Here is a 26657-nt window from a genome sequence, read left to right as displayed (position 1 = left end):
TGCTTCGGTCTGTTCGACAATCGTAAGATGAAAATTTATCCAAGCTCGATAATTTTTTTCTATCTTGAGGGTTTTGGGTTTTCCCTCTTATCACGTGATGTGGTGGTTTTCCATGATAGTCAAGGCTGTGTATGGTTCAATTGTTTGAACTATTGTATGTGAAATATGTTCCTGGTGCTGCCTTCGGTGGGCACTCGAATCACCCACAGGTTGTATACTCACAAGGAATCGTTGTTGCTTAGTTGGCTGACGAAAAATTACTCAAAGAAATCAGGGTCTTCTCACAGATGGATACAAAGACAAAGAGCCGATTTGTACACGCGCGACTCAAGACATTACGATTACAAGTCAAGAGCAGCGTTCAAACTACTTCAAATTGATGAAAAGTTTGGAATTTTCCCCCAGAATCGGATCTCCAACATACTCGATCTCGGCGCAGCTCCAGGAGCATGGAGCCAAGTTGCCCTCGAGCGTTGTCGGAAAGGTTCAAACATTCTTGGGGTGGATCTGCTTGTATACCAACCTCCTAATGGATCATCTTCTATGCAAGCAAATGTCTTGAGTAAGAAGACCCATGAAAGCATAAAGGAACATTTCAAAGTTGTAGAGATGGAGAAACTGAAACAAAAATTCCAACCAATTGAGGTGATCGGTAATCAAACGGCTTTTGAGATACAAGGTACGTCAATCATAGATTCAGAATCTGAATTAAGCAAAATTGAGAAAAAACAACAGGAGCGGCCATTGCAAAATCTTTACAACGATGAGCTATACAGACCTGTGGATGTGGTTTTAAGCGATATGTATGTTCCCTTTCCTCAGATTGGAGGGTTTGCGAATCAGACTACTAACATGCCATATATAAGGATGGCTAATACTTCAGGCTTATCGTTCAGAGACCACGCCATGTCAATGGACTTATGTGACGCTGCTCTTATAACGTCCATAGACTTATTGAAAAAAGGCGGCAGTTCTGTGATCAAGTTTTTCACGGGGCAAGATGATAATTCCCTTCAGAAAAGGCTCACGCACGTCTTTCGCAAAGTGATCCGTTTCAAGCCAAAGGCATGCAGGCCAGAATCCAAAGAATGCTATTTTGTTTGCTTGGATAAGGTTGACGACTTCGTCGATAAAAAACAGGTTTTCCGAGCCGCATAATAAGCTGAATCCTAATTACTTTGGATAGCTCATACATTTGAATAGTCGGATCAACGAAACGTTGATTGGTCGGGGCTACGCACATACTTTGGGATACAAGTTAACAAACAATGCACTATACTACGCAATCAATTGTCATGTACATTACTCCTCAAATGCAATCTTTTCTTCAAACATCGACCGATTCACTACTTTCCTCTTCTAAATCAATGAGAGTTTCCTCTATCTTTTCAGCTGCCGCTTCAATCTTGTTCTGCTTCTTATCAAGCAATCTTGAACTTAGTTTCTCTTTCCCTATTCCATTCAGATAAAGTTTCCATTGACATATTTTGTCATCGATAGTCGTATCATTTTCTTCGTATGCTTTGCTCAACAAAGCAGCCTCTGCAGGTCTGTCCGTCTTGAGAAGAATCTCAGAACAAGTGGTTAAGTCCGATGCAGCCCATGCAGAAGAAAATGCCAAATTGAATTTCCCTGCTTTAATACATTTGTCACTCAACTTCTTCAAGCCTGCGAGATCATTAAACGAAGTGTAGAGAAGTAATAGTGAAGCATAATCTTTGCATTTGTTGAAAGCTTCGTTGGCTAACTTGAGATTCCAACTTGCCATGGCAATATCCCCCAGCTTTTTCCATTTATGAGGACTGTTCTCTTGCTCTGCAATTTCTTGTGCAAGATTGAGATTCATTGTTTCAATAGCTAGCTCAAACTTCTGCTCAGTGTCATTTGTAAGTTCTAGTGCTTTCTCTTTGAAGCCTTGTTGTTCTAAGAATCTGGCAATTTTTGGAATGTCTTTGGAATCAACATTCGTCATCAATTCATCTGCTTGATCAAGGTCACCGCGCAGAACAACCGTTTGGAACTCTAAGACAGACAGCGAGAGATGATAAGACACGATGTTGATGTCTTTGTCAGCAACGTAAACTTTATTGTCTCTAGGCAAATATCCCAGCAAGTACATGGTTTTGTCGAAGTGGGCCAAGTTGTTGATTGAACCTCCCACAAGGTAATTAAGCCTATTCGAGGAAGAAGTGTAAATGAACACATCACCAACCCATTGACCACTCACTATTTGATCTTGAACATCATACAGAACCTCAAAGCAATCCTCGCATCCCTCCTGTGGATCAGTTGTTCCGTTATTCAAGTGCTCCTGAAAGATGTCTTTATCGAACCTGAGTGCATAAGCAGTCTCGCTCGAAACAATGAGCACCAATTCGCCATTTTCTGACCAGACAACGTCTTCCGCTTCAACATCAATTCTCCTGACCAAGTCACCCGTATCCCAATTGTACAACGACACAAACCCATCAGATTTAACAGTTAACAAGGTTCCACCAAAAAGTTTATCAGCGGCATAAACTAGATCAATTTGACCGCTTGTCTTCTCTTTGAAGTTTTTGTATATTTTGACAGACGATGCCGATTCTCTGATAGCATAATAATTAGAGTCCTGGGCCCAAACAAAATCCAAAGCAGGCCCATACATCTTATTCCTCCACGCCAGTGCAGTGTAAATGATGTATTCGTTGTCTCCTGTGACCGTGACGAACCTTCCATTCGGAGAATGTTTCAATGTGCTTGGGAATATTTCAATACTTCCGAGCTCTTTGTGAGTCAAAGGCAGAATTTCACCATCTCCTGATTGTGTATCAGAAGCCTTGATCACCGAACTGTATATATCGGTATGTTTTGAGTAAATAATTTTACCCATAGGATCCATGGATAATAAAGGCTTGTCATCTCCCAATTTGACGACAACGTGACCAGTATCGAAACCAACAGCCATTAAACTGGAGCCTTTTTTTGTTGCCACACACCATGCTCTTTCCATCGAATAGTTCAACGACTTCTCCAGTTTGTAGGTATTTGAATTCCAGATCTTAATGGAAGCATCCTCGGATCCAGAGATGATCAAAGGCAATTCAGAATGAAAAACCGCAAATGACACATTAGAAGAGTGCCCCTCCAGTGTCGCAACACAAGACTTCGTTTGGTAATCCCAAACCTTAACCGACTTATCATCAGAAGAGGTGATTAGATAGGGCTTGTCTCCATGGGGATAGTAATCAACGTAGTTGAAACCCTTTGATTCGGGAGCAAGGAGTGTAAAGTTTGGAACTCTGGATCCAAGAGACCAGATCTTCACAGTTTTATCCAAACAAGCCGACGCAAAGGTGTTGGAATCCTTTGGATTGAAGGCAACAGACATCACATAATGTTGATGTCCTTCAAAAACTTGCTCTAATTTCCAGTTATTGTCCCAATTCCAGAGCTTGACTGTGTAATCGTCCGACGAGGTCAAAACATAGGGTCTTGTCGGGTGGATTGCAATGGACCTAATATAGTCAGGATGAGCCTCAAATTGTGTAACGCGTTCACCAGTATTATAGTTGTAAACCCTGATCTGGAAATCGTCAGATCCAACGACTACCCAATTTTTGCGGGCGACGAATTTACCTGCTCTAACAGGGACATTGGTAACATCAATTGTTTTGACTACCGTTCCGGTTTCATAGGACCATATTTCTATTTTTCCGCTGTAGAGAGTTGTTAAAACCCAAGGCTCCGTGGGATGAAAATCGATGCCCTTCACTCGATCTGACCTAGTACTTGAGAGTTTCTTAAAGTTGTTAGTAGTGAATCGATACTAAATTAAACATACCTTAATATCCAACTTCATAGCAGTTTTCAGTGATTTACAATCCAACAAGAGATAAAGTGGATGAAAATAGCTAATGAGAAAGAGCTATTAGGAGCAACAAATGGTTTATTGTTTTCGTGTTCACTAAATTTCTATCTCGTTGGTCGTGATTATGTAAGCTACATACGTAGATGAATGGGAACCTCCTAATTAACGCTCATAACCCTTGTCGGATTGAGAAGGACTGAATTAAGTATTCATCGATCGTTTTTTTGTTTTATATTGAGCATTTGATATAGTCATTTGAGAGCAAAAGTTTTCAAATAGTACATCAAGCGAAATGTGGATTCTTGAATGGTGTAAGTTGGAACAACAATCATATGAGATAAGTACTAACGGGGCCTTATACAAATAAGCACTAAAAGTGCTTATTTGTATGTCGAGCATTTACAGTTCAAGATGTTTTAGCTTCTTTAGGATTGTGGAATAAGCATGCCAAACTGTTGTTTTTGGGTTTAGATAATGCCGGCAAAACTACATTGCTCCATATGCTAAAAAATGACCGTATGGCCACTTTGCAACCTACTTTACATCCTACTTCAGAAGAGCTTTCCATTGGTAATGTCCGTTTCACTACATTTGATCTTGGAGGCCACCAACAGGCTAGAAGGTTGTGGAAAGACTATTTTCCTGAAGTCAATGGTATTGTGTATCTAGTTGACGCTGCTGATTCTGAAAGATTTGAGGAGTCAAAGGCTGAATTGGATGCTTTATTTGCCATTGAGGAGTTGGCCAAAGTGCCTTTTTTGATCCTCGGAAATAAGATTGACTCTCCAAAAGCTGTAAGTGAAAATGAATTGAGGCATTTTCTGGGTTTGTACAACACAACCGGTAAGGACAGAGTCCAACTCACCGACACAAGACCGGTTGAGGTTTTCATGTGCTCTATCGTCATGAGACAAGGCTATGGTGAAGGATTCAGATGGTTGTCACAATACATTTGAATAAATATTCATTTTAATATACTTAGTATTGTAATTTGACTGCTGTTTAGAGACAAGCTCTTATACTATTGCATAGATAAGATATTTCTTGCTCTTATTTCAGCTTTTCCTTTTCTTACCGAATGCATCACTGGAGGCAGGACTAACTGTCAATTTACGCTTCAAACTTTTCGAGAAAAACTCCTTCTTTCGTTGCCTCTCCTTATCTTTTTTAGCCTCCTCCAGTTTTGCCAGCTTTCTGAGTCTTTCAGCATTTTTTTCTTGCTTCTTTATTGACCGTTTTTGGTCTTTATCCTTTTTGATAGTTTGAACGGTTTGAACAATGCTTCTTGCCTTCCTTTCTTCACCTCCCACCACGACTGCTCTCTTTTGCAAATATCCTTTGCTTTTTTGTTTTTTCATTTGGTGCAACTGAGATTTGTAAGGCAAGTTTGCTTGAATGGACCGAGGAATTTTGAGTGGATTGAATTTTCGTTCTTTTCGTTCAATTTTCTTGTACTCGGAATCAGGATTTGGCACTGCTGACATGTTATTTTCTGCCTTTAATGTTCCTGTAAGCTTCATACCTCTCCAATTTTCCTTGTCAGATAGGAGCAGAGATGTCACGGGGTTATAAAACTTTTTTGGCTTGATCGGATACCACGTCTTCAAAAACACAATATCACTCATCAAGATTTTGTCCTCAAAAGTGGCTCTAAAATGTCCTTCTGGTTTGGACAGTGCTCTCTTGATTTCTCCCCGGAGTCCAGAAACTGTTCGGATAGTGGCTCCTTCGAATTTTGCAACTTCCAAAGCAGAAGAAAACATATCTTTGATGAATGCCGTGTTTTTGTAAACCTTGTATGGGTGCCCAACAAGCTTCAATTTCTTCACGATCTCGACATCGGCATTCAGGTCCTCAACAATACCAGTAGCAGCTATTCTAAAAGAGCCAGTAGTGAGCTCCTTCGCAACCGCTTGTACACCACAAAAAGTAGTATTGGGCGCAACCAAAGGTCCATAGAAAGTGGCAAAACAATATGTGTGTTCAGGGGTGTACTTCAGCATTCTATTCCTGGTTCTTGAGTCGGATGTTGTGTAGACTGGAAGTGTTTGGAACCTCCTCCATCCTAAAGATAAAATCAGTGGGTCGTTAGTCTTCAAAACCTTTTTGTGCCATCTGTGCCTTCTAATTCTTGCGTTCAAAAACCCAAACCTATCTTCAGTTTGTAAAAGACCACCAATTACCAAAGGATATTTTGGATCAAAGTTCTCTATTATTTCCATTGGCAAGTTGTTGAAAGTCAGTTTGACATACGACCCTGCAGTGAAACCCCCTATATGTGCCCTGACGTCTTCTGACATGTTGGTAAGCTCAGATTTGTTGATCTCAAGCTGTTTGGCCATCTTTGCCTTCTGGTATTCATACCATGTATCATTTTCATCAAAGATATCATCCTTGTTTGTAAAGTTTTCTTCTTCCTCAAATTGTTGTTTAAGCTTCTCTTTTCTCTTAGCATTGTGCTCCCTCTGCCGCTCAATACTCATATCGCTGGATTTCTCTCCACCAGCGAAGCCCATGTTCAATGTTTCCTGAACATCGGCAGCTTCAGCATCAAAGGTAAGGGAATCATTCTCCGCACCGTTTTCGGAAGCTCCATCAGATTCACACAAATCTTCTTCTTCATTTTCCAAGTCTTCAAAGTCTGCGTTCTGCTCGTCGGTATCGGTGTCGTCGGCATCTAATTCTATCACTCTTTGCTTTGCAGAAACGAAAAACCGGGTTTTCAATCTGCTCAGAGCGGACTTATCTACAAGCCATTTCTCATGTAATATGTTGGCAGGAGTGTTGTTTCCTGTAGTAACTTTATCGCTTTGGTTAGGGTTTTTGAAAGTGTCCTTCTTAACAAAGAAATTTTCTTCCTCGTCAGAGTCCGAATCTTCCCCATCACGAATTTTTCTGTTGCCAGCATCTCCATCTTCATTGTAGCTCGGAGACACCAGTTCATCTTCTTCTTTCCTCCATCTGGATAATGCATCAATCGGGTCAATGTTGTCCATATACAATAACTTGTTGATATCCCATGTTTTCTTCATATGAATGTTATTCAACTTCGACCCAATGTTTTGCCAGTAAGATTTAGCCTCCAATGAGTCATCATCCGATAATTCAAAATCAGATTCAGATTCAATGCTCGATTGTTCAGGATCTTTGGGCATTTGAGTTGAGTCCTGCATGCCCTTCAGGAAGTTGAGATTTTCTTGACTGTCACCTTCGTCTTGGTATTCTGCATCGCTAGAGGGTATCCCCGCATCATCAGAGATCTCTGATTCATCAAATTTGTAAGGACGAGCCTGTCTGAGTTCTTTTCTTCCACTATCGTGCCTGAGAACCTCATTCTCTACGTTGTGCTCGTCTTCTGAAACTGATTTGGGGGCATCACTAAACAACTGGACCCCACTGGATGATCTTGCATCCAACACCTCACTAGCCTTCTGTAAGCTTGTCATCATTTTCTCACCAAGACCATGTTCGGCTCCTTCCTTGAATGACTCACTTCCAATGTCAATATAAACTGCATCTTTATCAATTAAAACCCCCTGAACATCTGACATTGGCCCGTAAATGATCTTTTGCTTGTCTTCTAATCTCTTTCTTCTTCCACGCCTTAAAACACTACCTTGCCCACTCTGCTCTGCATCCTTCCTTTGTTCCCGTTCAATTTCTTCTAACCTTTGTTCGTAGTAAGGTGTGGGACAAGGGTCAGGTAATTTCTCCACATGAGAGATTGAGTAGTCGCCTACACCAGCAATATGAACTCGTTGATTCTCAGCTTTCAATGCAGTGCCATGAATATATCCATAAACAGCAACCTTGCGATCGACCTTTTGGCTTTTTTCTATCAAAGATGGATGCGTCAGATCTATGATCCTGTCGACTAACAAATATGGATGCTCGTTTCTCCATCTAAGAGGTCTGAATTTCATCACGGAAATAAAACGAGCAAGATTCAGAATTTCTCTATCAGGGTAGCGGCCATTAATAACTCCCGATAAATAGAACAGCTTTGCGCCTTGATAAACTTCGGTCCAAAAACGGTGTTTCAGTCTTTTCTTTGAGGCTCGCAAAGTCGCCGGCTTTTTGAATAGATCAAGATGAGTCGTAACTCCAAGTATCTTGGGCATTCCGTGATGTTGCGCAATATTTAAAAATTCCATTGTTTCCATCTCAAAACCAAAGTTGCCATCGATCATTAGCAAAACCAAATCTGCAACTTTTGCAATGTCTATCATTGAGTTAAGATCATTACCACATTCGATAAATGTGAGCCTTCTTCTTTTGCCACTCACGACAGTAATAGGACCTTTAATATCTGTCAACGTGGTTTTTGTTAATCTTCGTATCAATGATCTGATCAAAGTCGTTTTTCCAGTCCCCTTTGGGCCAACCACAGCGACAATCACAGGGGGTGGATCATCATCCGGATTCCTGTCAATCATAGGAACATGTAATTTTTTCTCATTAAGATCGCTCGATCTTTTGGCCTGTTTCTGTAGCTTACCGGGCCTTGAAACCGCAAATGCTTTTGCGTTCTGTCCCTGAGAGCTCAACTTCATTTTTGCCGTTGTCCTTTTTGAGTTAGACCTGTGAGGCTTATTGCTTTGCTGCGTATCCATGGCTCCAGTAGTACTTTTTGCAGACTTAATTTTTAGAAAAAAATTTATATTTTATATAACTATTCAAAAATTAGAGCCTCACATATAAAATAATTCAATATTACAATTTTAAAACTCTAAAACGTAAACACATTCCCGAACAATTTCAAACGTCTACCGCCTTGCCAATCAACCATTGCTGGGGGAACTTTCTTAAAAGTTAAAGGCATGAGCAATCAGGATCAGTTGTAAAGGACAAACTTAGCTTTACCCTTAGTGACGGAAGCTGTGCATCCGTCATCTCCATCCCCATTATAGGAACCATTTTCATAATAGCACTCTCCAGAAACCTCACTGTCGTCATCGTAAGCAACAATCTTCACATTGAAATTGGCTGCTTCCAGGTTGTTCGGATTAGGAATCAATGATAAGTAAGTAATACCATCTGTGTATCCTGCCCCAAAGTTCAAAGGTGCCCAGTTTCCGACAGTGGTGCCAGCTTCGCTCCAAATGCACCCGTCTTCGTATGACACACCAGCATTGTTGACGTAGTATTGAGCTGACGTCTTTTTGCCTTGCCACTGATAGTATGTATCTTGGTCAACCACGGTCAAAATGTTCTCACCGCCTGCTTCGACCACAGTTGGAATTACCATGTTTTCGGTGCCCGGATAATCAGTTCTGCAAATAGCAACAGACTCGTCAATTTCGGAAACGACTCTCGCAGAGTTTTCACCCCATTCACAAAGGTAGTCAGAATCTTGATTGCTTCTGTAAAGTTTACCTCCCTTACAGTAGAGACCACCAACAGATTTTCCATCGGATGGTTGATCAGAAGGCCATTGGGTTTTAGACATACCTGGTTGGCATGCATATGAGCAATAGGAGCCTTCAGTACATGAACCACCGGTGGACGTGTCCGAAGGGTGATAAATTCCAGACCATCCACCAAATCCGAGCCAATCCAATGCAATCACGCCCTGACCAGATGGGAAACTGGAACAAGAAATAGTTCCATCCTCAAATTTCTCAGTTGGATCTGAGAAGGCAGATAAATCACCACTTATGTCACTGGAGGATCCGGAAGAGGAGCTGGAAGTACCTGAAGATGAGCTCGAACTCGAGGTAGAAGACGAGCTGGCGCTGGAAGAAACATCAATGGTTGTGGAGGGAGATGACGAAGAGCTGGAAGAGGATGAAGCAGAGGTTGCTAAGTCAATGTTTTTGCTTTCAAGCGACGCCTCAACCGTTGGAGACACGGTATTTCCAGCCGAGTCAACAGTGACAGTCACGTAAACATAATCATAAGCGACTGCACGTTTGTGCTGATGATGAGCATGATAGCTTTTAGCAGTTGTAGTGCATTCTTCTGTATTGGCAATGGCTCCAGCTTTTGGGGCTGGAGCAGCATAAGCTGAACCCATTAGCGTGGCACTTAGAGCCAACAATGATGAGGTAGCAATTTTCATTTTGACACTTAGCTAGAAGATAATGTTAGTTTCATTAAAGGGCGCCAGAGCAAGAGGTTCGCGAGAAGAGAAGGGAAGTTCCTGACAGAGAAAAGGGATTCAACTTGTTTAAATTATGGCAGCTAAGCAACAACGATGTGCAGGCAGGGGTAGTTTTGCTTGAGTCGCGTCTTAATTTTGTTGTTTATGTTTGAGCCTTGTTTCGTAGAAATATGCATTGTCGCGCAAAATATCGTTCCTTCCGATTTACTGCGCCCTATTGAAACGCGAAATCCAGCCTACTTCGGAAGAATTTGTGGCGCGTGCATCTGAGATTGGGTAATAATAATAGGTGGTGTGTGGCTGTTTGTTTTCCTTTCATTCCGCCAACATGCACGACTCCAAAACGAGATTTCGAAGCGACAAGCCATCTTAGTATTGAAAACTAGCGAATCATCACTCGCACGTGTGACAAGTCATTTGTGCACAAAAAGCACCAGAGCTTTATGGCCATGAGCTGAAGCATAATCTAACTCATGTCCCCCGAAGAGTTCTCGTGTTGGAAATAAAAAAATGCTGCAAACGCGTTTTGCAATAATACAATATTGCAATTGTCAATTGTCTTGCAAAACCGACCAGAAAAAGGTAAAAACCCATAAAAGTGCCCAGTGCCGTTCGATTGCGCGATATTATTGATCTTGCTGCCTTTTGAGTGTTCTTTCGCTTCTCACCCCATGAGTACTCTGCTTTGCTTAGTATTCAACTTACCTTACGACTTTCAAATAAACGAAACGAGCAAAGTATTGTTAATCCTTTAGGTATTCAAACGGGCACAATAACACAAAGATAAGGAATGTAAGTAGTTGGAAAAATGACTGTGTAGTCTTGAAAGCTCTTAACTGGTAGAAGGAGAGAAATTTTTGAGCTCGTAAATAAAGGATTTCAACCTGTTTTATAAAGCACGCCGAAATTTTAGACGATGTAAATAACGCAGCTTCGCCACATGCTTCGCATAAAAACCCTAATTTGAATTTGAGTTTCCTGAAATAGAATTTGGTTTTCCGAAATTTTCGACGCACACAATAACCTCTAACGTTTTCGGATAAAAAACAACCAAGCACTCTGTATGATTGGTAACAGCAAGCCTCCTATTTTCTGCACGATTTGAATCAACTTTGAGCTAAAGAGTGGTAAATAGTTCAAAGAGCTTGACATATAATTTGGGCTATTGAGCGTATGGCGGTAGTTGAGATCACACCCCTCAAACCCTAAATATGAGGGTTGATGAAAACTTTTGTTGGTAACTCTGAAGAGCCTAACCCAGGACTAACATAGTGTATGTATTTATTCGGATCAAGGTAATGGCTGTTACTCTTGTATAGTCTCCGATTTGTTAACCTCCTCAGCAAAATGGTTAAATAAGCGTTCCTCCTCTGCACACAAAGAGTCAAAACGGTACCGCTCAGAGTCAGGAGAGTAATTCAAAACGAGCTCAGTCAAACTTTGTAGAAGGATTTCTTGCTTAATTCTGACTGAGTCTTGATAGATGTTTTCCGAAATTAGCAGAGACTAGGTAGAAGATGCTCAACCACGTTGAAAGAAACCTTCCTCTATTGGGTTGGTGCGGACTACAACGAATCAATTGAGCCTCGAATTTGTGCTAATGATGTTAGTTGGCCACCATAAGTGAGTTAGGCCAGCGTTTTTTTTCACCATGATGGCTATACATCGTGGTTGCCCAAGAATCGTCTTGCTGATCTTGAAGTAAAATCCTATTATTTGCACACGAGTGAGCATTGGTGTATGGATGTTGCGGAATTACTTCATATCATTTTCCGAGCTCCCCCAAATTGAAAAACAAAAGAAATGGTTGGGCGTGGGTTTTCAAAATTTAATTTGAAGTTTTGTTTCCATAAAATTAAAGCGATATACGACACTCGACTTGAATTTATTTTCAGTAAACTCGTTTGACTCTGCTAATATCTGTTTTCGGAAGATTACAGTTTATGTCTAGCAGGTGTGAGATCAAAAGCTTATCTTTTGTGTAAGCCAATTACAAGCAAGAATCACATTAGTTCAAAGATTGCGGTAAACTATCTTTTGAAGTATGTCTCAGGAGGTTTTCAATGAAGGTCCAACAACTTCGCAACATATCGAAGCTGAGGATGACGATCATTTCAATAATACAACGTTCAAATTGAAGAGGACCAGGTCCATGGGTCTGCTTGATGACTTTATTACGCAAACCCACTCCTTAGACACCGATTCTATTCCAGATAAAGAAGCAAAACTCAGTTCAAAAGATTTTGTTTCAGACGAGACTTTGCACAAACTGAATATGAACTCAACTCTTGATGAGGAAGAGAACGTGCCTCGATTCTATACGAGTGTCGTGCCCTCTGCTTCGAAGAGCAAAAAATCAATTCCTTCCAACTCTCCACAGAGTTTCCAAAGTGAGGAGACCTCTGACGAAAACTGTTTTTCCGAAGATTCGCTCAGTTCCACAGGATCGGGTAATTCGGTTAATCTCATACCAAAACATCAACTAAGAAAATATCAACATGGCAAGCAAAACGAGACGCTTACCCCGAGGCTAGCTTATCAACAGCAATTACATGATGACATTGACGTACAGCATTCTCCCGAACAGCATGTCGACTATTTATCTCATAACTGGGATGAACTGGAAATATCCAAATCTTGGAGATACGTAACTCTGAAGAGAAATGATTTTGCAAATTCAGCAAGACTTGAAAATGCATCTTGGAGAACATGGGCTCAAGCCCGAAATGGTTTGAAAACTATCTCACCTGCTGAACTCAACTGGAGTAAGGAAAGTGATGTTACTTGGTTGTATGGGCCACTTTACAAAGAGGAGAAGTATGATTTCGATATAGTGGATTTCAAAAAACAACAGCATAAAAAGAGACAAGAGTCGTCTGGTGGCATTCCTCAGGGTAATGTCGATATGGCAACTCATAGCAAAAATACCAGTACAATGAAAAATGAGACTAATGACAGGGACAGTAATGAGAAAGATAAGCATTTTGATCACTTGAAACCAATATTGAAAAAGCGCTCCAATGTAGAAAAAATGATCAGCGATGCTTCATATTCAAGACTTCAAAGTCTCCTAGAAGAACACGACCATAAATTCAAAGGGAGTCCTGTTTTGGAACCAGTTTCAAATTCGTTGAATGATTCTTCCTCTCCTGCTAATAGTTCTGCAAACAACATCAACAATGATGAAGCTTTTCCATTCACACTGTCAGCTAATCAGACAACTGAGGATGTCCATAAAATGGATTGCCAGGCACATCAAATTTCTGCTTCGAATAAGAAGGAGAGGAAGATACATTTCAACATGAGAGTTGATCAATGTATTGCGATCGATGATGACACAGAGTCGGACCTTTCTCTAGATAATGGCTATCAAAATGATTTCGATCATGGAGGACCTCTTCATGCGTTATTACGGTCAAGGTTTGACAATGATGATGATGAGGATATGGGTTATGACGAGGAAGATGACGATGATGGTGATGATGAAGGAGGCTTCATGCTACATACAAGAGTGACCTCTCCGAACATATCTCACAAACCGCCTAACTGGTCACGCAATTCCTCAAATGCCAACACTAGAGATGAGTCTCCATCGTCTGAAAACATAAAACCCATCGCAACTATTGCACCACTCCCTGCCACAACATTGAAAACTTGTTCCGATGATGATGAGTCTGATCCTTATACTGTATCACATAACACAAAAACCAACCGAGGGTACGATTATTATTATGACTACAACACTGTTTACGACGATTCAACAAATCCCCTGTATTCTGTCATTAATAGCCAACAAAATGTCCAGTTGTTTGATGTACCGGAAAGTTGTCAAATTGAGGATGTGATGGATGTTGATGCTAATGGTCATCCTGATAACCTGATCATCTCGCCTGTTGAATCACGACCTGAAAGCGAAAATGCACATTCTACATCATCACAACTAGTACATGAGGATATTCCTCACCATTTGCAAAAGTTCATACCAAGTGAATTTTCAGATCAGTCCTTACGATATCAGAATCTACAGCATCCTGAGGATAGCTCAGCATCATGCCCTCAGATCAAACGCAACACAAGTGTTGGACACGGTTCATCAAACTCGAGCTCAACAACTAGTCTTTCCACAATAAAAGTCGGTTTGAGTGGTTTAGATCTTGGGCATACTGGGCTTAGAAAAAGTGCTGGTGCCGGGTCCAAACCCCAATTATGCCAAATGTCTGACCAATCCGGAGGATCCCAATTTTCCAAACTTGGTTCTTCGGCTTCGAATAGTCTTGATCGCAAAAAATTCGTCTTTAGTTCTGAGTCAGATGATTCGTCTTGCTCAGATGAGGAAATGGAGATAAATCCCCCTAGACGGCCACCTTCACTGTCGCCTTGAGATATTTTTGGGACTGGGCATTGCAAGTTCGGAGTATTTAGTTTTCATAAATTTGGAGGCATCGAACGTATCTAACGTTGCAATTGACATGTGCTATAATGCAAGTCACAGTTCCACATGGAAACTCAATCAAAATATGCTTTTGTTGAGTTGTAATTGTTACGGCCCAATCAGCGTAACTATATATACTCGACTTTTGTATCTACATTGTTACAGGTATGATCTATGTTCAATCATGATCGATTTTTGATTGTGCCTCGCCACCTCGGTAGGAGTCCTTTTGGTGCTCTACATTCTTTAGCCTATATAGAATTTTGGCTTCCCGAATCCTCTTGGATTGCTCTCCCGGCTATTTTCTGCTCGTAAAGTTATAATTTGATGTGTTGTTTCGAACTTTGAGAGTCGTCTTGGTCATTGCTAAATTTGCGGTGTTATAAATTTCATTCATAAAAAATGCGACCAAGCTGTCTTCAGTTTTTATTTTTTTGATACTTCAAAAAGTACTCACTCACTATCTTGAAAATCTGTCTAAATTCCAAGCTTACTTCATAATGACGAGCAATCGGACTTTGGACAATGTGTTCGATCCGGAGGAGTCCGACATAACAATCAAGCCCGATATTCCTCAAATGGAAAGCTCGGGAAATCTACAAAATAGCACCCACCACAAAGCGCCGTCAGAATCCCTAGATACCGCTCCACCGAAGGCGACAAACGCAGCAACTATTTCCATGTTCTCTAATTTTGTCAACCCCCAAAGCTACCTAGATCCAATACTAGAGAATAATAACATTAAATTTAAGGAAAATCAGTTCAGTGGGGGAAACACATTGGATGAGTCCGTGCTCGCCACTTTAAGTAGAGATCTGACAAGCATTGGAGATAAGTTGCTTTCTATTCTATGGCCGCTAAGATTGCGACAGAAACTCATGCTCGTTCGCAGAGTCGGTGAGCAATTTCCCTCAACCGGAAGTATGATTAGTCACACAGACTCCTTCAATCAACACGGTATTTTCGAAGAACGCACACCTACCGAGATAAGCAATGAATATTCAGAAGAGACCATACAAAAGATACTTGACTGGGATTTATGGGGTCCGCTGGTATTCGTTCTTTCATTCAGCTTGATAATAACCTACTTGCAGAGTGAATCATTGAGCTCTGGGGGTGCTGAATCCTCAGAAACTTCCCAAATATTCAGTGCTTCTTTTTCTCTTATTTGGGTAGTGCTTGCTGTGCTCTCTATCAATATCCAGCTAGTGTCTCCTGTTTCGCAAATGACTGATAATGGCCGATTAACTTCGGGGATTATAGGCCTTTCATTTTTCCAATGTATGAGCATCCTTTCATATACTCTATTTCCGATTGTCCTTGGTGGTTTGAGCTCTGTCTTCATCTCATGGAAATTGCTGAGGCTTGTTATAAATTCTGTCATGTTTTTATGGTCTATTCTGTGTTCATGGTTGATACTCGCCATCGTCAATAACTGCCGAAAAATTGGTACAGCATCAATAATTTACGGCATGACCGGGGAATCGTTTCATGATCATAACGATGGCGAGAAGCGAATTTTACTCATGATGTATCCTGTTATCTTGGTCTTTGGTCTATTATCCTGGTTATGTGTTATAGTGTGAAAGAGATTTACATGTTCACCTTCAAGAAGTTTACATCAAGCTAATCGGCGTCTTGATCATCCTCAGCGAGTCAAGCAGTATGTGTATCAGCTGCAGCTCCCTCATTCGCTTCCTCTTCGTCAGCGCCAAATTCCATGGGGTCGAAATTACTTCTGCGTATATCACGTTCGTAAACCTCTGCCCTAGTTGGCTCCCGGATGTTAAGTTTGATTTCATCGTAACTAAGAGCCCTAAGCTTTGGTTCTAAAAAGCTGTCGATGCGGCGCTTTTTGAGTTCAATTCTCCCTTTTATTGGAACAAATAAAGCAGTAGAGGACCTTTCATCAAAGGTTATGGCTAGTTGACGAGAGAATTCGGCATTGCTAATCATTCTTGAATTGCTGTCATAATCCCTTAATTTCTGATATGTTAATATTTTGCTACTTGACAATCTAGCTTCCTCCAGAGACGAAGCTGGGGCGTTTTCTTTAGTGTCTTTGAGCAAGGCGTTCACCTGGTCACAATCGTTGTCATCTGCAGTGTACAAAGTCATGAAGTTTGTCGCGTCACTGAGAGAAACTAGCTTGAAAAGCGGTGCTGTGATATCTGAGGGCTCTTCAGCTTTCCGTTTGTTCGTCCGCTCTTTCCTGAAAGAGGATGAGCTCGCAAACTTTATGTCATAAAAGTTCTGGTCTAGCATTGATGTGTCTGGCAGTAAGCTCCAAACTTTTTTGGCTCTTAGGCCCTTCTTTGATGGATGCAAAATTTCTTCAACATTCTCATGTATGTCGCTACGAGCAAACATTTTCTCAACTTTTCGCAGCTGAGATTTAGCATCAAATTCCTCACGCTTTCTCATGCGTAACTTGGACAAGGATGAATCCGAAGATGAGGGCATACGTGCTGATGTCCGGTCGGAGGAAATGTATTGAGTCCTGCGTAAGAAGCTGACGCTGTCCTCCTTAGAAGCAACGGTTTTTGTTGGATCTGTTAGTAGAATTTTGTCTTCAGGATGAAGCATGGAATTGTTACCAAAATCTGGTGCTAGTGCAGTTATTGGTGACAATGTGTTTTCTTCAATACACTTGGGGTTTTCTAGCAAACTCATATGTAATCCCAATTCGTCGTCCAAAGTCACTAGATTACTAAAGTGGTCTTTGCGGAAAACTGATGAAAGGAGCGCAGAGAATGTCAGAGGGTCACCTTTCAATGATGACTGTAGGTCTATCATTTTAGGGGGGCATGGCGGTGGAGGGAGGTCATTCAAAAATCTCACTTTTGCGACAAAGTCCTGTCGTGAAGCCGGAAATGCAGATTGTGGCATTGTTAATTATGATCCGTATACTGAGAGTTGTTGTTTCTTGGTAGTATGTATGGTTCGCCGAAGGACTGACTACTCAGGAAAAAAAAATAACTTTTTAGCATTAGCCACAATGCTATATACTTACAAGCCACTTTTCCTTTGATGGTACTTTGCTTGCAATAAAGAAAAATGTTATAAAATTGCACCACAAAATCCTGATTCTTGAATAAAATCTTTCAACCACGCTTGTCGCAGCACGCTGAATTTAAGATGTTTCTGAGGAGCTCGTAAAGGATGGGAAATTACAAGAGCCTACCTTTTTGTGGGCTAAAATTTTGCAGTACCTCTATCAATACTGCTCAAAAATCCACTTTGGCGTGGAAGATTGAGATGTTGGGTGGTACTTTCCATAATGATCTTTTATCTGATATAAACGTGCTTTTGGTTGGAAGCATCGATACCCCGAAATACCATTTCTGTGCGCAGAGACGTTTTGATATTAAATTCATTTTACCCGATACAATAAACACCATTTATGACCTGTGGACCCAGAACAAAGAAATCGATTCATCAATTATCAATAGATTTCTTTTGAGCCCATTTCACGGGATGTCAATATGTCTTTCTAGGCTCTCCAATGCAACTTCTTCACAGTTCCACAAAGACGTCATTGCAAAAATGATCGTTGATCTGGGGGGTAACCCCACTGAATCTTTAACGCCCTCTCACAAGGCTGTCGTCAGCATTGAGAAGTCAGGCAAAAGATTTGAAAAGGCCATCGAATGGGGAATCCCTGTGGTCCATCCCAGGTGGGTTACTGATAGCGCCCAACGAGGAGCGGTATTACAATGGAAGTATTACGACATTAGTACACTCGATCCCGAAATGATAGGAGTAGGCAGCTGTCTAGTCTGGGATAAATTGAATAGATCACAAATCGACAAGGAGTGCGTAAGGAGAGAAAATGATACACTAATGGACGATACAAATGTCAAACTGATCCTCCAAGCAGAACGTGCTTCATCTGTTCCTCCTGAGTCCGCCCAGCGTGCCAATCTTCGTCCCGCTTTGGCTCATAGTGGTGGTCACATGTTTGAGCGAATTGGATTTTACCTTTGTGGATTCTCTGAAGACGAACAGGTGAAGTTGATGTCCGTGATATCGGATGAAGGTGGCGAGATCGTGTCTGACACTAGTGCGGATGTCATAGTAGTGCCATCTCACTACTCCTATTCCAGTGTTCCTGCAAATCTCAAGAATCTTGCAGACTCGAAGGGAATAAAAATTGTGAATGAGTGGTTCATCGAAAGAAGTTTACACTATTCAAGACTATGCTTTGATCAGTGGTCGGTGCCCAGAATTCATGCGAGTCTCGAACTGAGTCTGAAAGTTGCATTCTCAGGTTTTGGGGGCATAGAGCTTGTACATGTGGAGAAGATACTCAAATCGCTTGGTTTTTCTCCCACTCGAACTCTTGACCAGTCCAGTGATCTCTTGGTCATCAACCTAACAAGCATAGGTCTCACGGAACAACATTACCCAAATCTTTTTGAACATGACCATAAAAGTGTACTATCTCTCCCCTGTCCGATGGATTTCAAAACTACTTCGTCTAAAACTATGAATAAGATATCAGCCGCCAGATCTTGGGGAATTCCTGTGGTGTCTTTTGCATATATCTGGAAGGTAACAGATACTGGAAATTTGCCTCCTATCAACGATAATTCTCTCTGCATCTTTGCTCCAAATCCGATAGAAAATAGGGCGCAGGTGCGGGTTTTCCACGAAGGAGGGATGATTGACGCCGCAATAAAAAGCAATACTGAAAATGCAACATCAGAGCGCAACATAATATCCTCACTGGATGGCTCTGTTGGATCTGGCCTAAATAATGAAAATTTTACCAAATTGAATCAACATATAGTATCCAGAAAACGGCTCAAATCCATTAAGTTGGCAGGAATGGCTTCTAAATCACGATTGAAATCTTTGTCAAGTGCACAGCATAAACATCAGGATGTGCAATTTGATCCTAGGATTTCAAGGAGGATATATGAGATCAAAGTTTCAGAACCCCAGGTTTCAAGGAGTCGAAGAAAGAATTGAATCGCAGATATTGGAAGAGTTATTATATCTGATCGCTCCAAATGAGATTCTGTTTGCTTTTTATGTAAGCCACAACTAATTACCGCTCAGCAATATAGGAAGAATTACACAGCTCATTATTGTTTGTAATGCTTTACATACTAAAGTAAAAGATCTTGAGTTTTACATACTAATCGAGTTAACATCGTATGTCACTTTTTCATCCTAAACGCATAGTATCATTGGATTCTTGATGTCACAGAGACTATGTATTGATTTATACGATCATAGTCACGGTCGCACATCAAACCAAGACCGCTATCATAAAGATTGGGTCTTTTATTGATGCTTATTTTTGCTCTGATTACAAGTAACTGTGATATTGAGAATACGATGAGGATTTTTGTTTTTCATAATGACTACCCACGGTGATCAATTTAAGTATGGAGCTAAGATACTTCTTCTCGATGACCCACACACACCTAAGGTTTTTTCTTCTTTTTGTCTAGATTTTGCCTAGCGATTTAAGGACATGAAAAGCTTCGAGTTTACGTAATCCAAAAGACTGCAGAATCTTTGGGACATCTTTTATGGAAAATTTCTGACCAATTTCATGATGAGCTAGCAATTGAAAACAATCGTCGTGGAATGACAAAAGAATTCAGGAACAATAGAGCTATAATCTACATTTTATTCCAATTCTATCACTGCAAAACTTTTGTTCAGGTGTGGAAAATATTCATTGTCTCATCACACTAAATACTTTGATACAGATTAAGAATATCAGCATCAAGTGTACATACTTCTGTTGAAAATTTCCAAGATAGAGTAGGGATCGGGTGTTCGGGTGTCCATGTTTGAATAACTGAATTGGTGACTAACAAATTCTGCTTAATTGATATATTTTCTCTTTTGCTGATGGTCTTAATCTAGAGAATTCCCTAATGAGATTTATAAAATAGTCTCTCCCTATATAGTATTTATAATGGCGAGTGAATCTTTTGAAGGTGGAATTCATGATGACACACATTATCACAACACACATGCAATATCTGAGCAGCCTATTTTTCACCTGGTGATTGACTACACAATCACTGCACTTATATTCAGCTCGTATAATATCATGTCCAGACTGTTGCTATCTACAAGCCTTTATGATAACTCAAGAGTACGTATGATTCAGTTGTCTGGCATACGGTAATGGCAAAGCTTACTCCAATAACTTAAAGGAGTGCTCATCGCATGTGTCATTTTATTGTTGAGTTTAGTGGATGACACAGGCTGAACTTGCTAGCAGACTTATTACTATTGATTAGCTAAATTGTCAAAATAGGATTAAATAAGTTTTGCAAATAAGTTTTGCACAAGTGGCCTTCATTGAATCATGATAGCCATGTAACCGTGGGCGACTGTTAACTGTGTGTATTTTTCGATTCTTCTTCAAAGTTGGAAGCCCAAGACATAGGGACCAGATTAATGGTGATAAGCCTGCGGAACTTCAAACTAAAAGTGCTACTATATTGCTAGCAAGTTCTCGCTAATTTACCATATTTCTGACGCAAGACACCTTTATTATAGCTTCCACGTCCTTCGCTTCTAAGAGACTCGACCTATTTGCTAGTAGAAATCTAGGATGAGAAAGAAAACAGAGATATATTGTTTACCTTATATCGATTCGCTTAAATTATAGTTTCACCATTCAGAGTCTGCTCGCAGCTTCCATATTGATCAAAGATATCGATATATCTATGAAATGGCAATCAGTGTTTACGTGAACTGTCAAGTGCTTAGCAGTTTCAGCAACCACCTATTGTAGGAAGCTTCTTTTTGTACATCTGAGATCTATTAGCTGTTTTTAGAGAATAAGTGACAAATTGCTCGCTCAAAACATGAACAGCAGATTAACTCCCCTCACAAAAAATTCCTTTCTCGAGAAACAAGCTTAATCAAAAGAATTTCCAATTTAATTTTCTCAGCTTTTAAAATTGAAATATGCTGTAGTGTAATATCGATGATCCGAATCCTTCTATCAAATGTTGAAAAGTACAAACTACATTTTAGATAGGTCTAAGTAAGCCAAGAATTTAGTGCTCGGATGGAGTTAGTCCTCAATGTCACAAACACTTATCAAGTTGATCTGTAGCCATAAATCATCAAGTTATTGTTTTGGTATAGAATATTAATACAAGGCAATCAAGTGAGGCCGGATTGATTATTCGCGGAATTTATAAAAGAGTACATACATACTAGTTTAGTTTGCTAGCCAAGTTCTGATAGAACAATGTGTTCTGTAGTATTTTGTAGTCCTGCATTATTAGAGAGGTAACTTTCACTCACTTAGTAATCATATATGAGATCACCGTTCCGATGTATTAAGTTGCTTATGGGAGATGCGTTTGACCGAGAGACCACCTCACCTTACTTAAGTTTTCATCAAAAAGGCATTACTAAACATGCAACTGGATTCTCATATTGTTGAAACTTTGTTTTGATAAGTGTAATGTCTACAGTCATTCTTCCTTCAATAGTGTGACTATGTATCAGATAGTTAATATCTTTGGTATACCTAAGTCCCTCACTTATAAGTGGGATATGACACACCCTTCTATATTATTTGGTTAGTCTCATATGTGATCCAAATTTGTATCTTCTGGATCTGATGCACATACTATGCATGTGCTAGGAACCACAAACCTTCATATCAGGATAAGCCGCACAGCATGATATAATCTATGACTATCATCTCAACAGATAGTGCCACAGACGTATGACAATGACCTGCCATGATAGATTAATTATGAGAATATGCGTGAGAAAATTGGGGATAACGGCTCGAACTCTTAGTTAGCCATGATTATTTTGTTCCTTGAATGGTGGTCCATCATACTCTAACTTAAATGACTGGTGGGCCTGTTGCAATGAAGTATTTTATCTTTCCACTTTAAAAAGTTCTACATCCATGTTTCCCAAATAAGATTGGAAGTCTACTGACCTACCTGCCTCTTAGTCAATTACCACTCCCTTTGTATTCTTGGCCAAATCAGCAAAGTGTGGAGTGCTACGTGACTATCTGTTTCACATCTAAGAATAGAAGGGGAACTTAGAATAAGTGCTTCGAAATCTTGTCTCTGGTGCTCACTTGATACTCTGCTTGAGTACTCTAGGTATGTGTGCAGAAGTCGTGGGTAAATCATATGTGTCTTAAATACCATGTTTTATATTCACTATAAAACAATACACTCCAACAAAGTATTGAAGGACTTGATAAAAGTGGAAGATCCCTCGAACAAAGTCCAAGAGAAAGAGGAAATGGATTGATGATCAATTACTGGGAGGTAAGTTTGGTCTGAAATGAAAGCTTCCGATCCTTCATGAATTAATTCATGGGACAAAGGTGACAGAGAGCATCTGGGATTGGCTGTGAGTGAAGTAGTTTAAAAATACCTCGTTCTCTTTAACTGGCTTTGATCGAGGGCGGTATACACCGCTAAATTAACTGTAAAGCTCAAATTATCAGCTACAGACCTTGTACTTCGAGGTCAAAATCATATGTAGGCCATTAACTGTTCAGTTGGTAGTGTAATCAGAAAGAAAGAACGAGCTTGCGCTCAAGACACAATATTATGCCACACAGTGCCTAACCAACTGACCCCGACAGCAGCCTCGCACTGAGTCCAAATTTGAGCATCTGTAGCGCTGAATAAGGAGAGCTTTGCTAAACGAAATTTGAAACATGAATGAAGAGGGCCTTACTCTAACTCACAGATACCAATCTCACACTACTTGATACCCACTCATTGAGGGCTGAAGATCTCGGTAGCATAAGTTGCAATAGTATGCCTTGTCAGCCTAATTTTTTTAAAGAAAGCTCACATCCACAAGGTCTCTGCCACTGGCTATAACCCCTTTAAATTCACCCAGGTTCCAATCCGATAATACTAAGCACCCCAAGTACAAAGCAATCTATCCTGTACTTACCTGCACACGTCGTATACTTAGCATAAAGTTGATATTTTCCTTAATGTATGTTATACGTTTTAGCATGCGAGGGAAGAGATTTTGAATTTGGGCCAAGAACCGATTCAAAGTGGGATGGGGCTTTGACTACTGAAAATCGACATAGCTTGTTGACTGCAGGAAACCTTGTTCTCTTTCGAGCATCTTTATTTTGGGTGAACTGCTTCTGGACCTATAAGCATCATATGAATGGACATATATATCGATGATAAACTACCAACCAGTGACCATACACCCTCAATTTCTGCTTCTTTCGTTTGCACCTAACAACATTCAGCTCTTATGCATTACGCTGTTGTGTCCTTATTTATATCCCAGCTGATGATGTTGAAACTTTGTTTTGATAAGTGTAATGTCTACAGTCATTCTTCCTACAATAATGTGACTATGTATCAGATAGTTAATATCTTTGGTATACCTAAGTCCCTCACTTATAAGTGGGATATGACACACCCTTCTATATTATTTGGTTAGTCTCATATGTGATCCAGATTTGTATCATCCGGATCTGATGCACATACTATGCATGTGCTAAGAACCACAAACCTTCATATCAGGATAAGCCGCACAGCATGATATAATCTATGACTATCATCTCAACAGATAATACATATGCACCTTACATATCAGGATACTTATCTTTGATTACCTAAGCAAATAAATCTTCCGTAACAGCAAGAATAACTCCAAGAAGCTCACGCATTATAGTCCTGTACCTATATATTTTCAAATACATTGCGAATTTCACTGATCCAAATTTCAGTTTGAAAAAATTCTTGGTTTCACAAGCATTATACAAGGAAGAGGCAAATTGGTCAAAATTTTCCTTTGCTAATTGTGTCGAAACAGTCGTGCGAGCACCAATGATAAAGTCTTGGATGGAACTGATTACATCGAATCATGTGAGGTTGTCCGTCCATTACTAGATACGAAAATAATTGTCACGCAACACTCGCACTTTGTTGTATTATTATGGGATACAAAAGGAGTGGGCTTTGCTTTCACATTGTAATTTTCAAGAGAAAACCTGTTATGGTGGTCGTCAATAATACATTTCGCTTTACTTTCAGACTGTCTGCTTCCATCCTGTATAATGATGATTCGATAGAGTCTAGCACATTATTGCAGTGGTCCTCAAAAATCTTAGAGCTAGCTGTTAGTTTTGTCTGGCTAAATGACTAGGTTTGTAAGTAGCTTTTTGCTGCTAAGTCAGGAAGTACAGAATTCCACAACCAAGATTTACAGAAGTGTCTCCTTGTATGGTAATTCTAGCACTAAGGGATTCCTGTTTTGCGTGAGCCTCATTTTCTCTTAACTCAAGATCGAAAACATAACTGCACTATCATAACAACCACCGAAGCGAGATAGTTTTGTAATTTTAAAACAGCTTATTTTTAAGACCAAATTTGTGGCCACTGTTCTAGGTCAAGACAGTGGCTTTAATAGCTGTCTAGACCGTGGTTTCTCTTTAGTAATGTCAGCGATGGTCAGTTTTTGAGCTTCTGTGGTAACTCGGGTCACGGTCATGTGATGGTAATTTTTTTTTCCGAATAAAGGAATAAATCTTTACCATACAGTAAGTAGTCTAGAAATTGATAAGCCGCTCGAATGCTCCTCGCCAGTCAGCACTTTGATAAGCTTTGATCCAACTAACCAAACTCTGTATTGGACAATCCTGACTCGTCTACTCTGTAATTAGCTGCATCTATGACGTATTCGAACATGTTTTTCGTACGCAAAATGTCCCCTTATCGGACTGATATATACGGGCTTTGCCATAAAACAATTAAGGGGATATTAGGAGCTATCACCATTTTCATCGCAAACAGTCTACCGTTTTGCGATACGGCTAGGATAGATAGAATTGGATGGCAAAGATGAGCATGAGGTATTAGAAAGCACTCAGAAAGGAAGGAAACGTCAACAGGGTCACAGGACCGTCTCCCCACATTCGACGATCATGTTGGTGGACTTGCAGGTTTACAATCTTACGCTGATGGTAGAATTGGAAAGATGGAATTCATGATCAAGAAGGATTGTGCCTGACCAAATATTCTTATATCTGGAATTATCAGTATGAACCCCCGAAATCGGATAGATTTGAACCGCATGTATACTACGAGATCACTGGCATACATAAGCTTATACGGGAGAAATGTAAACGCCAGGTACACTAGGGTCACTTCTAGCTTTTTAAGCTTAAGTGATGTAGTCGGCATTTAAGTTTCAGCATAGTCTTTTAGTCAGGTCATCAAAGATAAAAAAATGTACTGATATGCACTTGGTGGACAGCCAATCTGAATCAAATGAATCAGCAAAAAGACAGGCAGCTTCTTTATGTAATCATTTTTTTTATGATGTTAATCATACACCAAGAGATTAATACTGATACGAGTTGTCGGTGATCCTGCTTCGTGTGGAAATACAGCGACAGCCAAAAGCATCATGATCTGTAAATAAATCAGCAAGAAACCCGTGTTCAGGCATCATTCTAGGATTGATAATTCTAGCACATACCCGAGCACCATCCTGTGATTGAGATGACGATGTTACAATCTGCCAGGACTTACCAAGATGCCTCCACGCTTGGATAATGAGTAGGTTCAAGAATGTATAAATCAACATTAGGAGGTATGGCGTGAGCATTTATGTGGCACAAGTTTGGTCCTCAGGAGAAAAAGGAAGTCAATCGAACAGGTGAAGGGCTGGTGACAGGGCTCTCCGAAGGAGTACTCCGGTTTGTCCAATGACAAAAGGTGTCTTGCTTGAGGTCAGACAACGGATATAAGTACCCCGTCCGTGACAGGAGCTGAGAGCCAGCCTTTTCAGGTAATGTTCTGGCAGGGAAATGAATTCAACTTCAAAAGGATGATAATTGAAGGAAAAGACTACTAAAAAATGGAAATTTTCACAATACCTAGGACAGGGATAAGCGTCAGCAATATAGGAGGAGCTTGAAGTTGCTGAGATAAGATAGTCATAGATTATATCATGCTGTGCGGCTTATCCTGATATGAAGGTTTGTGGTTCTTAGCACATGCATAGTATGTGCATCAGATCCGGATGATACAAATCTGGATCACATATGAGACTAACCAAATAATATAGAAGGGTGTGTCATATCCCACTTATAAGTGAGGGACTTAGGTATACCAAAGATATTAACTATCTGATACATAGTCACATTATTGTAGGAAGAATGACTGTAGACATTACACTTATCAAAACAAAGTTTCAACAGTGCATACATAAAATAAAACGGAAAGCTCGAGGATAAAACAAAAAACATTCTCAATAATCTA

The 26657-nt window shown here is 40.2% G+C and overlaps 10 protein-coding genes across 10 annotated transcripts; 5 read left to right on the top strand and 5 right to left on the bottom strand.

Moving 5' to 3' along the window:
- Positions 1–165: 165 nt before the first annotated feature.
- KL928_003419 (uncharacterized protein) lies at positions 166–1158 on the top strand (the record flags this gene model as incomplete). Its single annotated transcript, XM_043204004.1, has 1 exon — positions 166–1158. The coding sequence occupies one exon, from the start codon at positions 166–168 to the stop codon at positions 1156–1158; it is 993 nt and encodes a 330-aa protein (XP_043058861.1).
- A 169-nt stretch (positions 1159–1327) lies between these two features.
- Positions 1328–3841, bottom strand: KL928_003418 (uncharacterized protein; the record flags this gene model as incomplete). Its single annotated transcript, XM_043204003.1, has 2 exons — positions 1328–3748; positions 3824–3841. The coding sequence occupies 2 exons, from the start codon at positions 3839–3841 to the stop codon at positions 1328–1330; spliced, it is 2439 nt and encodes an 812-aa protein (XP_043058860.1).
- A 509-nt stretch (positions 3842–4350) lies between these two features.
- Positions 4351–4806, top strand: KL928_003417 (uncharacterized protein; the record flags this gene model as incomplete). Its single annotated transcript, XM_043204002.1, has 1 exon — positions 4351–4806. One exon carries the CDS (start codon positions 4351–4353, stop codon positions 4804–4806), a length of 456 nt encoding a protein of 151 aa, XP_043058859.1.
- Positions 4807–4905: 99 nt separating this feature from the next.
- Positions 4906–8463, bottom strand: KL928_003416 (uncharacterized protein; the record flags this gene model as incomplete). Its single annotated transcript, XM_043204001.1, has 1 exon — positions 4906–8463. The coding sequence occupies one exon, from the start codon at positions 8461–8463 to the stop codon at positions 4906–4908; it is 3558 nt and encodes a 1185-aa protein (XP_043058858.1).
- A 221-nt stretch (positions 8464–8684) lies between these two features.
- KL928_003415 (uncharacterized protein) lies at positions 8685–9911 on the bottom strand (the record flags this gene model as incomplete). The annotated part of the gene is made up of 1 exon (XM_043204000.1): positions 8685–9911. The coding sequence occupies one exon, from the start codon at positions 9909–9911 to the stop codon at positions 8685–8687; it is 1227 nt and encodes a 408-aa protein (XP_043058857.1).
- A 2086-nt stretch (positions 9912–11997) lies between these two features.
- On the top strand, positions 11998–14334 carry KL928_003414 (uncharacterized protein; the record flags this gene model as incomplete). The annotated part of the gene is made up of 1 exon (XM_043203999.1): positions 11998–14334. One exon carries the CDS (start codon positions 11998–12000, stop codon positions 14332–14334), a length of 2337 nt encoding a protein of 778 aa, XP_043058856.1.
- A 551-nt stretch (positions 14335–14885) lies between these two features.
- KL928_003413 (uncharacterized protein) lies at positions 14886–15971 on the top strand (the record flags this gene model as incomplete). The annotated part of the gene is made up of 1 exon (XM_043203998.1): positions 14886–15971. One exon carries the CDS (start codon positions 14886–14888, stop codon positions 15969–15971), a length of 1086 nt encoding a protein of 361 aa, XP_043058855.1.
- Positions 15972–16041: 70 nt separating this feature from the next.
- KL928_003412 (uncharacterized protein) lies at positions 16042–17274 on the bottom strand (the record flags this gene model as incomplete). Its single annotated transcript, XM_043203997.1, has 1 exon — positions 16042–17274. The coding sequence occupies one exon, from the start codon at positions 17272–17274 to the stop codon at positions 16042–16044; it is 1233 nt and encodes a 410-aa protein (XP_043058854.1).
- A 273-nt stretch (positions 17275–17547) lies between these two features.
- On the top strand, positions 17548–19359 carry KL928_003411 (uncharacterized protein; the record flags this gene model as incomplete). Its single annotated transcript, XM_043203996.1, has 1 exon — positions 17548–19359. The coding sequence occupies one exon, from the start codon at positions 17548–17550 to the stop codon at positions 19357–19359; it is 1812 nt and encodes a 603-aa protein (XP_043058853.1).
- A 6375-nt stretch (positions 19360–25734) lies between these two features.
- KL928_003410 (uncharacterized protein) lies at positions 25735–26001 on the bottom strand (the record flags this gene model as incomplete). The annotated part of the gene is made up of 1 exon (XM_043203995.1): positions 25735–26001. The coding sequence occupies one exon, from the start codon at positions 25999–26001 to the stop codon at positions 25735–25737; it is 267 nt and encodes an 88-aa protein (XP_043058852.1).
- Between the last annotated feature and the right edge of the window lie 656 nt (positions 26002–26657).

Source organism: Ogataea angusta, assembly GCF_019207475.1.
Source record: "Ogataea angusta isolate 61-244 chromosome Unknown 61-244_NODE_7_length_650817_cov_90.064852, whole genome shotgun sequence".
Taxonomy (NCBI): Eukaryota; Fungi; Ascomycota; class Pichiomycetes; order Pichiales; family Pichiaceae; genus Ogataea; species Ogataea angusta.
The sequence above is the reverse complement of the archived record's forward strand: the minus strand, read 5'-3'. Positions and strand labels throughout refer to the sequence as shown.